This window comes from Anopheles merus, chromosome 3R (assembly GCF_017562075.2).
Source record: "Anopheles merus strain MAF chromosome 3R, AmerM5.1, whole genome shotgun sequence".
NCBI lineage: Eukaryota > Metazoa > Arthropoda > Insecta > Diptera > Culicidae > Anopheles > Anopheles merus.
The window spans coordinates 31,363,413-31,380,257 of record NC_054084.1 but is presented as its reverse complement, the minus strand read 5'-3'; the positions used below and the strand labels follow the sequence as shown (position 1 = coordinate 31,380,257).

Genomic DNA, 16,845 nt, shown 5'->3' with positions numbered 1-16,845 from the left:
AATAGAAAGAAGCTTATCTGAAACCTATCACTTAACACTTATTTCAAACGAGTTCTCAAGCTCAGCAGTACTACGCGCTCGTAAAATTTGCCCGACCCAGCTAATACTCTTTATATATACTTTTCACTATGGCTACAAACGCATTCGAATTTTTCATTTTTCTAGCAGTAATTTGAATGTTTCCATGGCATGTTTCATTCGAGGTAACATACAATTCAAAATTTAGCATGAACGCTACACGTTCAAAAACATGCAAACCGACATGTTTTTAATGTGTTTTTGCCTGATTGCGTGTTGCAAAAACCACGCCTAGTGGTGTACATTGGATAAACAGCGTTTTCTACAAGGACGCAGGACAAATTTTACAACATGATCGACACCACATTCCCGCAGTACATGTACCGTAAGAAATTTGCCCACGGAGCGACGCACGCCAGACTACTATAAAAAGTTGCCTCGAATACCCATAGCCGCATAGTCTTCTGGTTTGTTTGTATCACTGATTCAACCGTAGACATGAAGGCTTCGGTAGCTCTGCTCTGCCTGGTGGCATTTGGTAAGTATGACTCATTGACCTACATAAGCTGAAATTGCTGCTTGTGTTTTTGACCGAGGTGTCATATTTTTTCTTCTATCTTATCCTTCCACTTGTTAACAATTATCTATACAGCAAACGGTTCAGTCGTTCCGTTTTATGGTGGTGTCGACCAGCAGTTCGATATTCCGAAAATCCCTCCCCATGATCATGACCACCAAGTTCCCCAACATCAGCAGCAACATCAAGTCCCTCCTCAGGATCACCAGCAGCATATCCCGCAAATCCCTCCCCAGGATCACCAGCAGCATATCCCGCAGCTTCATCCACTTCCAAGCCCCCAGCAACAACATCAAGTCCCTCCTCAGGATCACCAGCAGCATATCCCGCAAATCCCTCCCCAGGATCACCAGCAGCATATCCCGCAGCTTCATCCACTACCAAGCCCCCAGCAACAACATCAAGTCCCTCCTCAGGATCACCAGCAGCATATCCCGCAAATCCCTCCCCAGGATCACCAGCAGCATATCCCGCAGCTTCATCCACTACCAAGCACCCAGCAACAACATCAAGTCCCTCCTCAGGATCACCAGCAGCATATCCCGCAAATCCCTCCTCAGGATCACCAGCAGCATATCCCGCAGCTTCATCCACTACCAAGCACCCAGCAACAACATCAAGTCCCTCCCCAGGATCACCAGCAGCATATCCCGCAAATCCCTCCCCAGGATCACCAGCAGCACATCCCGCAGCTTCATCCACTACCAAGCACCCAGCAAAAACAGCCACAAATCCCTCCCCAGAAACATATTCCCCAACATCGTCAAAGCTCACACGAGGAGGAACATCCTGATAGCCAGTCTCCCATACAGGATAATATGACAGAACAGGAGAAGCAGATCGGGAGAGAAATGCTACTGCTGAAGCAGATTGACAACATGATGCAGCATCGAAAGATACTGCTGCAGCAGCAGCTTAATGAGCACCGAGATCCATTGCACCACCAGCTTCCATCAAGCCCAGCCGAGCAGCAGCAAAGGATCAAGGAGCAGGAGCAGCAAATTGGACGCGAAATGGAAGTGCAGATGCAGCTGGCAAAAGTGATAGAGCACCAAAAGCAGCAACTGGCGCAACAGATGGAAAACCCATCCCAGACACCTGGACAGATCAAGATGCACGAGAAGATTATCGGCCGGGAAATGCTGTTTGCACTCAAGCTCGATAAAGTGATGGAACTGCAAAAGCAGCACCTTCAGCGAGACATTCGAAGACTCCAGGCCCAGCATCAGGATCCTCCAAGCCCATCCCAGGAGCATAGCATAGAGCAGCTGGAGCAGCAGATTCAACGGGGAATGCTACTGGTGGAGGACCTGCAAGAATTGATCCAGCGCCAAAAGAGTCAACTGCAGCAGCATATTGAACAGAAGCAACACCCGTACTACGAGAACCATCCCGACAGCCTGGCGAAACTGAAACATCATATCTCAGAGCAGGAGAGACAGATTGGGCGTGAAATGCTATTGCAAAATCAGCTGGAGACTTTAATGCAGCATCAACAGGAACAACTGCAGCAGCAGATTGAACAGCAACATCAGCAAACCCAAGAGCTACTGCCTCCGAGTGCATCAGAACAGGAAGACTATTTCACGGAGCAGGCGAAACAGATTGGACGGGAAATGCTAATGCAGTTGCAGCTGACCAAACTAATGCAGGAACGAGTGCAGTTGCAGATAGAGCAGGCGCGAGAATCTCAACAGGAGCGCAATGATGTTCAACATCTTGAACCCCCAATGGAGGAGATTCCCCAGGAGCCCCAGGTTTTCGTGCCTGTGCTGGTCGTCGAAGGTTAAGAAGTTTTGGGAGTGCTTCCGCAGTGAAACGAAAACGATTTCTTGGACAACTACAACATGGTAGCAAAAAGGGCTACTAGCACTTGGAACAACAAGCACTAACGGTTCAAGGTCATTGATGAGTTCTATTCCTTTTTTTGGTTACTGTACATTCAAGATTACGATGGTGACGAAGAAATCTTTTAACAATATTTGACCGCTCATGGTAGCAACGAATTCTAAATTTTGCAGACACTTTTTCTACGCTTCAATATATTGTTTCTATACAGAAGATACTACAACTAAGCAGAGTGTTCTTTTTTAAAGGCAGGAAAGAAATTTGGGAGAAAGCTTTGTAAACAAACGATATCAGTTAACGTGAAAGTTATGTGAAGAGTTAAACCTTAACATATTTAAATTCTACTTTCTAGCAACTAAGCTTGAAATACATGACTCGATTATTTCAGCTGCACTCGTAGTACATAGTACTGTTTATTTATATCAATCAAAGCGGGCAATTTGAATTAGAGACACAGCGCTACCCAAGTCCAACCAATTTGACACTCATTCGACACAGACTTTAAAGTGATAAGCATTCAAACAGACGATAGACTTTCGTAGAACATGGCGTGGGCTATAAAAGTTTGAGCCATCCAACCATTTCTGTACCACTGTTGGTGTTTGTCCTACTAATCACAGTCATAGTCGCGCCAACATGAAATACGTCGCAGTACTATTGATTTCAATTGGTAAGCTTTTTTATCATAACGATTATTTCATAACATTTTCTTCGAATACTATATCGCTCAATCTCATTGTCATTGGTTCAATTTTTGCCACAGCAATTGTTTGTCTATTTTCGCCCTCTGTGGAAGGTCATGATCGGCATGGCAGGCAATCTCACCATATGAAGCAGCGGCATCATATGGCAAAGATGATGCAGTATCTGGAAGGAAATCACTTGTCAAGAATGGTACGTACAAGCCTAGCAAGTAAGCGTGCATTTCGCTATTCCGATACAATATGCACAGACATAGAGCTTTGTTCAGCTCTTGTCCGATTCGTTTTGTGTGCGTAAAATCAATTTCGAATTAATCAAAGATTTAGATGAAATTGAACATGAACAGTTCCCCCAATGCCGTGCCCATAGATCGATAGATCTACGCGAACGCTCATGTTTGTGAAAGAAACGCATACACATAACATACATTAACCCATCTGATTGGTAATTTTAGCATGGCTGGGAGCACCCTCGCAGAAAGCATAACGATTGCGATGACATGAATTGGCTTCCATGGTGCCTCGAGAACGCGCCTGAACGCCGAGGACATAGCTGGATGGGTTAAGTACTAAGATAATGTTCCACGAGACGTAGCGATCTTACACTCCAAGTTGTATGATCAATCGTCGGTGAAGAACGCATCAATAAAATCTTTCTTCAAACTTCAAGATAACATTAAAAGAACCTGTTACGTTGTACTAAAAATGTGGCATGACTTTGAGAAACCAATCGGAACAACCCAACCCAAGCTATTTTTGTACTAAATTTGTATCCATAATCAACTCGTGAATACTGCACGAAACACCAGAAATTGTGGGTTTGTGTGTGATTAATCGTGTTTAAAGCGTTAAGATACAAGCATTAAGAACACAATACACCTCATGTCCGATTAATTTACACTCGTACGAAATAGTGTACATCTTTACAATCACGTTGACAAATTGAGAAAACTGATTTCCTTTGTTAAGTAAACTATAAAAGCCTTACCAAACGAAACACATTTTCACTCCTGCAACTGTAGGTGTTTGATTTACTTACTCCTAACCTTTTGCTCCAACATGAAGTACGTCATAGTGTTACTGCTAGCAGCATTTAGTAAGCTATTTTGATGGCATCTTTTCAGAAACTATATTCAGTTATTTTTCTTTGCCTAATTTGTTGATTTGTTATTTATGTATGTACTTATCCAACAGCTGCTGTTTGCATGTTTTCCACATCGGCTAATGCTTTGCAATTGTATCCAAAGGGGACGATCAGTCTAATCGAAATTTTATTACCTACATTCGTTTGCGACACAGGCGAAGATGGTGAATGCATTCCTGTAATACAAGAACAGTTACTGACGGATTAAGATCTATTTTGGGGCTGAGGGAAACGGCGATGTTGTAAACTTTTTATTTCTTTTAAACGATACGCGCAATAAATATCTGCATCCACATTGGCTTGAACATAAGAAAATAAGTTTCCTGGCGTAAAAATAAGAGATTAACGAGAGATGTGCACAGTAACATATCCTAAGTAAAATCTAATTGTGAAAGTTGCAAAGAGCATACCCAAATAGCCAGCTCGAACTATATAGCTGATTTGATGCTGTCTAACGAAAAATCGTTCCGATGTCGTACTTTATGGCTAATTAAGAGATAAGACGGTGCTTTGTGTGCCAAACTTGGTATTATTTAATAGCTTTTTAATGTATGATCAGTACTTAAAGGTGGCTATTGTCAAAGTGTCAAAAACTGGTGCCGTGAATCATCTCATAGCTGCTGCAAACGTTAGATAAGTTAATTGAAGAAGGAATATTGAGCAAAATGATTGTGGTTGATGTGAATGATTTATTAAACTATGTAAAATTATGTGAAATTAAAGAGCTTTTAGAGTTAAAAAAAAACAAAGAAATACAAAAAAACAACTCGTGTTGTTTATTACATTAATGTTGCCTTGATTGAAAATAAATCGTAAAGAAAAATCCCCGGCACCGTGGCATAAAAAAGCTTAAGCGCTGAATTACCTGCTCAAGCAAATTTGGCTATTTGGGAGGTTTCTTTGCTAAATTGTTTGTTAGGACCAAAAATCCAACAACAAAATCTGCCAAAAGGCGGACGCAATATGAAATTGCTACCTAAACGTTTCCCCTAACACTGTGTTTGATTCCGGTAATGATGCAAATGCAAAACGGTAATGATTCATCATATTTTTTTGTACATTTGAAATGCATGTGCACTCCATACTTCTGGCATGCTTTTAGAACTGCATGCTCATGGTTTTAGAGTACATCATTGGGTTTGCCACAAACCAAATCACATTAGACATTGTGAGTGAGCTTCATGTTCAAAGATAATATTCTTCCTGACTATAATTGCTGGTAGTTTGTAGCTTTCTTACACGTTTCTTATATGATGTATAAGTACATGATGTATAAGTACTAAAAATAAAAGATGAAAAAACAACATCTACAATCCAAAACAGTTACAACAACAACACCTGAAAACAACAGTACTACAGTACTAATGAGAAATTACGATTGGATGAAATTTGATTAGCCATAGATAATCCTTTTAATTCAGACTCATGTTATCGTTTACGCCATATTCATGAGGCCAATTCATTACTGCTTTACACGACTGTTTTATACAAGTTTTCACTATCAAATAAATTGGCAATTGCACCTTAATTACACGTTCGTGTATAACATAGAAGTTAATTGGACAATTAGTTCCCACCTAAAATCGATTTTAGTCATTAAATATTCTTGTTCTGCTATAAATGTGACGATTCTGGCTACCTCCGGTGCACAACGTACAGGGTTTTTTGAAGGATCTGGAATAGAAAACTGGCAACTATGAAGCGAGTAATAGTATTGCTTTGCATAGCTTCAATAGGTACTTACATTCTTACTAACAAAGCACATCTCCACACTGCACATTCTTCGGGAAAAAAACTAATATCTAATAAACTTTATTCCTTCTAATCCAATAACAGCTAACGCAGGGCTATTGGTAAAACGTCAAGATTCACAACAACAACAACAACAACAAACCCAAGAAATTAGGGAACTTCCATCCCAACAATTGAAGGAAGAAGCCCCGCCACAGCAAACTCAAGGACAACAGCCTCAGCGACCGCACGGACCACCCGAGACAAAAATCAAGGGGGGACAGGAAACAAAACAGCATACGGATTCAAAACCTGAAAAGTTGCAGCAATCTCAGCAAACTAAACAGTCTGAGGGTCTCAACCATGGACCCAAAAGTGCCCAAGTGAAAGAGTCTCCACAGACTAAAACATCTCAAGGATCTTCAGAAACGAAACCACACCCAGGACCAAAGCGTACTGATGTTAAAGAGCCTCCCCAAACCAAAACACCACAAGGATCGTCGGAAACAAAAAAACACCCAGGACCGAAGCATGCTGATGTTAAAGAGCCTCCTCAAACCAAAACGCCCCAAGGATCGTCAGAAACTAAAACTCACTCAGGACCAAAGCGTACTGATGTGAAAGAACCCCCCCAAACCAAAACGTCACAAGGATCGGAAGAAACTAAAACTCACCCAGGGCCGAAGCATGCTGATGTGAAAGAGCCTCCCCACGGATCAGGGCATCCTCAGGTTAAAGGATCCCCTGAGACAAAAACGCAACAGGTAAAAGGTGAACCACAAACTAAAGAAACACAAGTCCAGCAGCAAACGAAGGGTTAGATAACACTGGGTTAAATAAAATGACTTGAACGACAGTATATTCAAACCATTTTAACGATTACATAGAAGAGTATGGCGACCACAACTTTAGATGACTTTTCAATCGTGCACCTAGCAATGCAATGCTTTGCAATAAAATTGTAAGAAAAATGAACATGAAATATTCTACAGTTTCTTCCGATTCATTGAAGATTTTATGTGATGAATGGGATAGATCTGATTTGCCTGGATATGATCTATCACACATGCATGATGATAATAATCCTTAAGTATCTTATATTGTTTCTTAATTCAACTCAAATCACAGAGCTCAGTTCATTATAATCGATGAATAGTTATTTGGCGAAAAAGTAAAAGATGATTTCATTTTTTCTCCAACTAATGTATTATCCTTTAACAGTATGACAGTAGTTGGACCTTCCCATGACATTAGTTGGGAATCTAAGATCCATTAAGAGTCAGAATCGATCTAAATAGCACCCTTAAGAAATGTTCCAAGTAGAAAACTAAATTGAAAAAACCACCGTATGATGATTTCCCAAACATTTATGATGATTGCATGACTGTCTCCATATAGGCAGCAAAACATCACATACAGCTCATGAGCAGTACTATGCCAGTCACTGTACGACTAGGGTACGACTCATCTATAATCTTTGAAGGTACACGACTCATCTATAATCTTTGAAGACTAGGTAAGTCAAAATTATCCAATCATTGAATCAAAGCCTTCATGAAATTCCTGAATTTATACTTGTTGCTGTATCTCACGTATATTAGCTGTAATTGATTCATTTTCGGTAGATTTTAAGTATTACAAGAAATGCAAATAGAGAAGAATATGACTCATAATTCGAATCAAGTATTGCGGCTCTAATCATAGAATACTCTAACAAACTAATCAATAATACAGTGAATAACAGCTTACAACTATAATTTTACGGATTATAAATTAAACATCTGGGGAGGTCCCGTCAACTTGAACGATTCATTAACACGCCCGTAATAAGTTTAAGCCCGGAATGGACCGTCCCCCCGTATCCGGCTACGTGGTATTGAATTAAGTCTTGGAAGCCTGTATAGGCCGACATGTCCCCGTAGGACGTTTACGCCAAATAGAAGAAGTAGAAGACATTAAACATCTAACTAACACAACACAATTGCAAAGGATTGTTGGTCTTGCCCGAAGGTGTATGTTCAAATAAAATCCACGCCCTTGTCAATTTAGTCAGCAACAAGCATTGAAAACAGCTTTTACATTCGATACACAGCAAAAACATGACTGCTAACAGCCATGTTTGCAACTCCACCGCACAGTAAGCAATGGTATAAAATAGAGCAAACATTTCCACTTTCTTTCATTCCAATTTTTGTGTTGAGACGAAATCATGGCTATGATGAAACAACTATTCTTCGTAGCACTCGTTGTGCTGATTGTGGCAGGTAAGGCTTCTGTTTCTTTGACATTTTTTCTTCTACAATTGACACTAATTCTAACTCTCATTCCTTTGCCATTCCTTTTACTTCTCCATAGTATCGTTTTCGATGGTTGAGGCAGCTCAACCCTACACGACGTATCCACCTAGAATTTTGAGGCGCATTCGTGAAGCTGCTGAAGCTATGGAATACCCTAAACACAACTGAATGAGTAATGAGAGTTACCTGAACTTCTTGACATCTCGAAACGATAACATTTCAATGATACACATAAAGAGTATGCAAACATTACTTAAAAAATACATGCATTAAAACGAAAAACGCTCAATTTGCGAAGTTTTGTTAATTTATTTATTTAATTTTCGATACCTGTGTTTCAACTTCAACTCATAACAAAAACCCTACCAAATGTTCTACTATTCTAATATTTGAACCAAGCTAAACAAAAAATTAAGGCTGCCCAAACTCTGTGTAGATTTGGTTTTATCAATATTTGGTTTTACCTTGCAACAAATCGGGTCAGGAATTCCGCAAACAACGCTACGAAAGTTTACACTGCTCAGTTTTGCTATTTGTGATCGTTGCTGGAAGGTTGTTTTGCTTCACTTTACACATCGTTTTTCACCCTACAAAAAGTAAACAGAAAAAAGCATCATCATTAGTGTACAAAAAGATTAAACTCATGGATTTTACCTTTTCGCAGCATCTCACGAATACAGTTTTTGCTGTAATTGATCATTTTTTTTGTAGATTTTATTTATCTTAATGTGAACAAATACAGAGGAATGTGATTCGTGATTCGATTGTTGCGGCTCTAATTATAAACTACTCTTAGAAACTAATGAATAATAATGTGAATAACAGCTTACGAATATAATTATACCGATTACACATTGAACGTGAAACTAACACACAAAAGGTACAAATTCATGTTGTGTTACCCCTCATGAAAGACATCCTTGTCCATTTAGCCCGAAACCAAAAAACATTTCAAGATTCGATACGATTTACGTTTACAACTCCACGGAACAGCAAGCAATGGTATAAAATAGAGCAAACATCTAAGATATATTTAATACCAATTTGTGTTTCGAAGCGCAATCATGGCTATGATGAAGCAACTATTCTACATCGCACTCATTGTGCTAATTCTGGCAGGTAAGAGCCTTGTTTCTCCAACATTTGTTGTGCTCCATATAACAGCAATTCTAACACTCGTTCCTTTTCATCTTACTTCTCCATAGTATCGTTTTCGATGGTTGATGCAGATTCATTCCTAACCAAGCGTCCCCCTGGAATTTTGAGACGCATTCGTGAAGCTGCTGAAGCTATGAATTATCCTAAGCACACTTGAAGGAGAGACGACAGAGATATAAACTACAAAATGTCTCTACACTGTTTAACACTGCAATGTAATACACAAAGCATGTGCAAACAAAGCTAAACAAATACATGTCTTATAATCAAAATGGAATAGTTAGCGAAGTGTTTTTTTAGTTATTTACAAAAATATGTTCATGTGTTTTAAAACGATAGGAAAAGACGCATCAACTTTTCTACCAAACCAACTCTTGCATCAAGCGGAACAACAAATTAGAGCCTACTCTACATACTTTTTGTAGATATCGTTTTATCTTCAGCCGATTCAAGTCCATTCTCCTCACAAATTCTGCTGATAAAGCTCTACTCTCTTCTGTCTTGTTATAAGTGACCGTTGCTGGTAAGTTTGTGTGAATTCATTTACTACATCGTTTTGAAACTAACTGAATCACTACATCCTATCTTACAGGACGTCGAAATTCGAAAATGGGAAGAACATGCGCTATTGGCGTTAAATTGTTCTACATTCGACCATGCGGACGATGGAAACCTTATAAGCTGTGTTAAACATTATGGTCAAAGTAAAAAGTTAATGTGGAATCTTTGAAGAATAAAGTACATCTCTAACATATTCGCTCTAACATATACCTGGCGAAAGATTGAGCGATAAAGATTTAACATTCAGAACAGAGTTATTCAGGTTCATATGCAATGATAATGTAAATAAAAATAAAACAAACAAGAATACCACATTCAAAACCACCTTAAAGACAATTTAAACTCAACTTTGACTACAGAACCAACTACGAATCCGATTGATAAACATGCAAGCAGTCTGCAAATCTACAACCATACGCTACTATTTAAACCATACACAAAACAACTTCATAAAAACAAGCTTTATTTGATAAGGTAACAATTCACCACGAATGTTAACATACTTGCTTATTGCTACACTAGGTCATGTTGCACCTTGTTCGATTAACACTGTACTAGAACAAGAACAACCAACACATGTTGCCGCTATTCGTTTCGCATTAATACATCACAAAATCAGTATAAAAAGGCACCACTCTTCAGCATCACACAACACTGTGTCCAAAGACCAGACGGGCAAAATGAAACTACTATTCCACATTCTTCTCATCGTGCTCATCGTAGCAAGTAAGTTTGCTCTATATCAAACATCATTTATAAACTAAACTAACGTTCACGATATCTTCCAGCATGCTTCACATGTGAGGCTGTAACTGCTCCCAGTCGAGTCGTAAAGCGTGAAGCAATGCGCCAATGTGTGATGTGGGAGGGAAAGCTCATGTGTCCAGGTGTCTGGATTCCTGGAGGATAAGTCCATTACTTTCTGCGATAGCAACAATCACAGCATGATTTTTTAACAAATATAAACACTATAACAAATATAAATAATAAACAATAAAAGTTTTTATTAATGCCGCAAAAATGTTCGCTACTATCCATTCTTCTCTTTGACCAATCATTAGGGATGTTTCCACAAAACGAGACCTGCTCGAAAACTCCTGACGAAATCACCTTTGCCCCTCACTAGAAAATAATGTGCAGCGCTCGATGAATCTTTTTTTGAGAGGTTTTTGTTATTCGCTGTAGGCTAGATGGCACAAATCTTTGGTCATAAACTTGTGATGAAATGTTGTCTATTTTGATATATAAACATAACTTTCGGATCGCTTCGAATGGCAGGTCAAATGCGTATTGATATATTTTAATCCTTGTACGTTCCTCTGGTATCTAGTAAACATTCTGCTATCTCGATTTATCGCGGGTTTTATCCCAACCTCTGAATCTTGTCCATACGGGCCTCGAAATCATCACGGCCCAATGTTGACCGATATCTTCTTCTATTTGCCATAACGACCTACACGATCATGCCGGCTTCCATAGGATTTCGACAATGACTAGTACCTCGCAGCACGTTAGTCACTCCTTGCTAAGAGAGAATGGTCAAGCCACATGAGACTTGAACCCATGATGGGCATGTTATTAAGTCGCACGAGTACCACAGGACATTCACGATGTTGACCAATGCATACATGCACAATATAGGCAGAATATAATCAAGCCCATCACACCATGTCCCTTAAATTAATAACTAAACATCAAATGATAAGGTAATACTTCAACACGAATGTTAACCTACTTTATTATTGCTACAACAGTTCATATTGAAACTTGTTCGCTTAACACTATACTAGAACAAGAACAACTAGGTCATGTTATCGCTATTTAACGTAGGTATGTTGTCGCTATATTTTGGATCAGAAAATCCCCCACGAATCAATATAAAATAAGCATCGCTGTTCAGAAACACGCTACACTGTTTTCAAAGACCAGACGGGCAAAATGAAACTACTATTCCACATTCTTCTCATCGTGCTCATCGTAGCAAGTAAGCTCGCTCTATATCGATCATAATGAATATAATATATTTACGTTCATGATATTTTCCAGCATGCTTCATATGTGAGGCTGTATCTGCTCCCAGCGATACCGTAAAGCGTGAAGCTGCCCCCGATACATGTAGATTTATTAATGGAATGGTGTATTGTACTACAGGTTTCTTTGGGTTGGGATAAATGGTTGTTGATTCAAATACATTTTTGCCCGAATTTAAAATTACCCTGATTATTTTAAAAATGGTAGGAGAGAATAAATAAATTTATATTTAAAAAATCGTCTTATAAACATAGTACTAAGCATATATCTGTTACACAAAAATCATCAAAGTATCACATCGGAGGAATTGAAAGTTGTTTAAAAAGCTATGAGCTACTCTTGATTAAGCTGAAGGAGAAACAACTCTAAGGCATTATTCAAATGTTGGATATTGCTAAATGAAACCATTAAAAGATGCCAACACAGGCAAGAAATTAAAAAAAAAAGTTGTGTACTTGTATTTTCAAAGTAAGGAAAATTACTTGCACATTACCAAACTATATACTGTTGTACCAAACCAACTGTTGCATCTGAATGATCAACCTATCAACGCTTAATCCACATTCTCTTTGTGGCTACCATAACCAAATCGCTACCATTTGATATTCAAACAAATCGCGTGTATAATTATACCACCGACACTATGAAAAATGTGAAAGCATTCAGAAATGGGAAGATCTCGAGCTATTGGGGTCAGCTGCATCCTTTCGTCCTACATTCGACTATGCGGAGGATAAGCACAATTTGAACGGTCTGGATCGCTAATATCTAAGACAGTTGAAAATGCAGAGCCATTGAAGTTGAAAAACACATTAAAAAGTGTTAGCTTCATCATTGACATCTGGCGGATTATTAAGCGATAATGAATTAGCATTCTGAGAGAGTTTCTACGTTTCATTGGCAATGGTAATGTAGAGAAGAAAAAAAAGTAAAACTGTGGTTCTTCTTGAATTAAAAAAAAACATAAGCAAAAATACCAAATTCAAAATAGCCTGGATTGCAATGTTAACTATAGCTCGATTGCAGAACACACTAAGAATGCAACTGAATAAACAAAATACAAGTATTCAGCAACTCCCAGCATGAACAATGCACCACGAATGGTAACCTACTTGTAAGTAGCTACACCAGTTCATGTTACAAATTGTTACCCCTTAACGCTCTACAATAATAAGAACATCCAGGTCATGTTGTCGCTATTTGTTCTGAGTTAGTACATCGCCCATGCATCAGTATATAATACGCTTCACCCTTCAGCATCTCACTAAACTATTTCCAAAGACGTCAGAACGTCAGCAACTTTCGAAATGAAACAATCATTCCAACTTGCAGTACTTCTGCTCATCGTAGCATGTAAGTATGCTCTATATATAAAATACAATCAAAACACTCAACTAACTTTGATGACATTTTACAGTGTGCTTCACATACGCTGCTAATACCTACAACGACGAGGTCAGCGAACCGCCTTGCGACTTTACAGGGTGCAAAAGTAAAGTCGTAAAGCGAGCTCCTAGCTCTGTTATGTGTATCGTTGTTAATAGAACCATGGTTTGTCCTTGGGGTTTTGTTGGAATGGGTTAAAAAGTAGAGCAAACTCATATTCTTAAAATATATATATACATACCCATGCCAATAAAACATTAAACGTTAATAAACATCAGGCTACAGCAAGAGCAATTAAAAGATGTATCTACTTGATCCACCTGTACGAGAAACCAAAGCAATACATCTTAAAAGTGTTAAATATTGCCATATAATGTTCATAGAATATGCTGACAGTGTGAACGAAAAACAAAGAATAAAAGCTATAAATAACCAGGTACGACTATACACAAAATATTTACTAGCTGCTGTATCAAATCAACTGTTGCATCCGACGGATCAACATACTCGTCGTGGATATCATGGCATAGTTTCTTGTTGAACTGTTGAACAGTACCATTGAACGCAACTATTCATCTATGTGAAAAATAATTTTTAAATTGATGTGCCCTGTAAATTCAAAGAATAAAAAAACCAGGCAAACACGCTAAACAGTACCTGGATTGCATTCTAAATAAAAGCTACAGCATTGTTGCAGCACAAACTGCGTGTTACACGAAAAAAAACTGTATGCCAGTATTGAACGATTAGTTCCATGTTTCCTAGAAAAGTTAAATAAAATGGTAACAATTCTGGTTTCATCTAGTTCGCGGAACAGTGTGCTTGTACAAATACAACCTGGTCATGTTATGATTTCACATTAATACCTTGCAAATGAATCAGTATATAATAAGTATCGCTCTTTGGGATCAGTTTAGTATGATAAACTATTTTCCAAACACCAAACGTGCGAAATGAAACCATTATACCTTCTTGCATTAATCGTGCTCATCGTAGCAAGTAAGTTCGCTCTGTTTGATACTCAATATACTAAACTAACGTTAATGATATTTTACAGCGTGCCTCATGTATGAGACTGCATCTGCTCCTAGCCAAATCGTAAAGCGTGCAGCAATGTATCAAGTGGAGCAATGTACCGATGGAACAATTGAATGCCCAGTGCCACATTGGGACGAGGGCAAGAATGATTTTGTTGAACCACTACCTTAACACTATCTTTTTTCACGTTATTGCTTTTTCGCATTCGCAGCAAGATAATATAACAATAATACAGGGTTCTTAATGCTCCAATGAGATTTCTTGATGACACTTTCATATTGTGCAACGAAGAAGTCAAAATAAAAATATGAACAGTGAAAAATTACATTGCTTGTTTTTAATCACCATGTTCTCGATTGGCTTGACATTTCAATCTATGAAATGACAACGATAAACGGCAGAAGCGAGACAAATTTGCGGCGTATAAGCTATTATCCACGTTCAAAACAAATTCTTTCACTGAACAAGTTTTTCTTCAACGTAAACATCGCCAAGGATAACAAATTTAGCATAGATTAGATTTGGATAGATTCGCTTGTCAAAGCGATACTAGTTGATAGCTCACATAAAAAAAAACTTCCCTAACAGTGCATGACAGTTGTAGGGTAAAAGTACCTATAGTGGTGTTAGTACCAATAGTGGTGGTATTGCACTAAAATGCGTCTCATACGAAAAATTAACAGTAGTTAAGTTATTTATGATAGTGTGAAATGTTCTCTAGCCTTTTACAAAGGATTTAAAAATGAATTGGGGCCATTCTGTTTCTTAGTGACCGAAAAATCCATTATTTTGTGAAAGGTATCAACATTTTTCCAAAATCCTTAGGATTTCATAACTATACTCATATTTTTGTTAACGTTCTAAATGACCCCATAACAATGCAATTATTATTTTTTAACATAATTATTATGAAATGATTTTTTTTATTCAAATTCATTGGCTTTTGACCATATTTACGTATTTTAAGTGTTTTTTTACCATTATAGGTACACCAAACAGGCATGTTCCTATAGTGGTCCTAATTCTAAAATCAATAAAAACAGGTAATTTTAGATTTTCTTTCGACGACATTTTTCACATATCGTACTGTTTTCATTAAAATAAGCAACAAAAATGAGTTTTCTGTAAGTAATTTACCAACCAAAGGCCAAAATTCGCTTATTTGCCTTAGTGAAAAATCGACTTCAAATCAACCAAACTCTTCTGGGTATGGGTTGACGACAGGTGTTATTCCGTACTTTAGTCAATATTTTCATCAACCAAATTCATACATTTTTTACGATCAAATTATGAAAGAAATCATTATTATGGCAGTAATCCTTGCTATTCACACAAAAACAGCTTCAAAACTAAGTTACATTTATATTATACACTGTTTTGAGGCATCCTTGTTTACCACCACTATAGGAACACAATACGACGACTATAGGAACCATACCACCATTATAGGTACAACGAAGCAATCATAAAAATATGTATTTTTTCGTAAATTTGATGTGTTTCATGGTAAAAATGGTTGTGATTGCGAAGATAAAACATATTTCAACTGTTATGTGTTAAAATATTCAGAAATTGTCCTTCCTGACACTTTATATCCATTAAAACACGTCTGTAACACTACAAATTGCGCCACTATTGGTACATTTACCCTATTAACATCAAAGAGAAGAAAAAAATCTTGTGATATTTGCTTTTGAATGAACTATTCCCATTACTTTTATGACAGAATGTGCATTCAAGCTTCCTTCAAGTCCATTCTTCTTCTTCTTTTGGCACAACAACCGTTGCCGATCAAAGCCTGCCTGTACCCACTAGTAAAGTGCGCTTGGCTTTCAGTGACTTTTGTTACCATAGCAGAATAGTCAATTCTACACATGGGGGCACGATCTATTCGGTACTTGAACGGGGCATGTTGTCCATACCGGCAACTTTCAAGTCCACTAAACCATATCCACAAAATGAAAAACAAAACGTCAAATGATAAGGTAACAATTCACCACGAATGTTAACTAACACTTTTATTGCTACACTAGGTCATGTTGCACCTTGTTCGATTAACACTGTACTAGAACAAGAACAACCAACACATGTGGCCGCTATTCGTTTCGCATTAATACATCACAAAATCAGTATAAAAAGGCATCACTCTTCAGCATCACACTACACTGTGTCCAAAGACCAGACCGGCAAAATGAAACTACTATTCCACATTCTTCTCATCGTGCTCATCGTAGCAAGTAAGTTCGCTCTATATCAAACACAATCAATAAATTAAACTAACGTTCACGATATCTTCCAGCATGCTTCACATGTGAGGCTGTAACTGCTCCGAGTCAAGTCGTAAAGCGTGAAGCA

At 38.1% G+C, this 16,845-nt stretch overlaps 2 protein-coding genes and 1 long non-coding RNA gene across 4 annotated transcripts; all 3 read left to right on the top strand.

Annotated features, from left to right (window-relative positions):
* Positions 1 to 453: 453 nt before the first annotated feature.
* On the top strand, positions 454 to 2,666 carry LOC121596561 (putative mediator of RNA polymerase II transcription subunit 26). The gene is made up of 2 exons (XM_041921616.1): positions 454 to 556; positions 671 to 2,666. The coding sequence occupies exons 1-2, from the start codon at positions 517 to 519 to the stop codon at positions 2,383 to 2,385; spliced, it is 1,755 nt and encodes a 584-aa protein (XP_041777550.1). The 5' UTR covers positions 454 to 516; the 3' UTR covers positions 2,386 to 2,666.
* A 3,248-nt stretch (positions 2,667 to 5,914) lies between these two features.
* Positions 5,915 to 6,878, top strand: LOC121597700 (pollen-specific leucine-rich repeat extensin-like protein 1). 2 transcript variants are annotated; one of them, XM_041923691.1, is made up of 3 exons: positions 5,915 to 6,024; positions 6,125 to 6,515; positions 6,610 to 6,878. In XM_041923691.1, the coding sequence occupies exons 1-3, from the start codon at positions 5,985 to 5,987 to the stop codon at positions 6,638 to 6,640; spliced, it is 462 nt and encodes a 153-aa protein (XP_041779625.1). In that variant the 5' UTR covers positions 5,915 to 5,984; the 3' UTR covers positions 6,641 to 6,878. The 2 variants fall into 2 exon arrangements, with proteins under 2 accessions (XP_041779625.1, XP_041779624.1); XM_041923690.1 differs by having other exon boundaries at positions 6,125 to 6,878.
* A 4,974-nt stretch (positions 6,879 to 11,852) lies between these two features.
* On the top strand, positions 11,853 to 12,239 carry LOC121597274. The gene is made up of 2 exons (XR_006005399.1): positions 11,853 to 12,019; positions 12,082 to 12,239. It is a non-coding gene; the product is annotated as an uncharacterized LOC121597274 (long non-coding RNA).
* The last annotated feature ends 4,606 nt before the right edge of the window (positions 12,240 to 16,845 follow it).

Excerpts from the sequence above, each read along its gene's own strand:
- LOC121596561 (XM_041921616.1), top strand. The coding sequence starts at position 517 with ATGAAGGCTTCGGTAGCTCTGCTCTGCCTGGTGGCATTTG. Across the intron at positions 557-670 it reads GCTCTGCCTGGTGGCATTTG|CAAACGGTTCAGTCGTTCCG; the intron begins GTAAGTATGACT and ends TTATCTATACAG.
- LOC121597700 (XM_041923690.1), top strand. The coding sequence starts at position 5,985 with ATGAAGCGAGTAATAGTATTGCTTTGCATAGCTTCAATAG. Across the intron at positions 6,025-6,124 it reads GCTTTGCATAGCTTCAATAG|CTAACGCAGGGCTATTGGTA; the intron begins GTACTTACATTC and ends ATCCAATAACAG.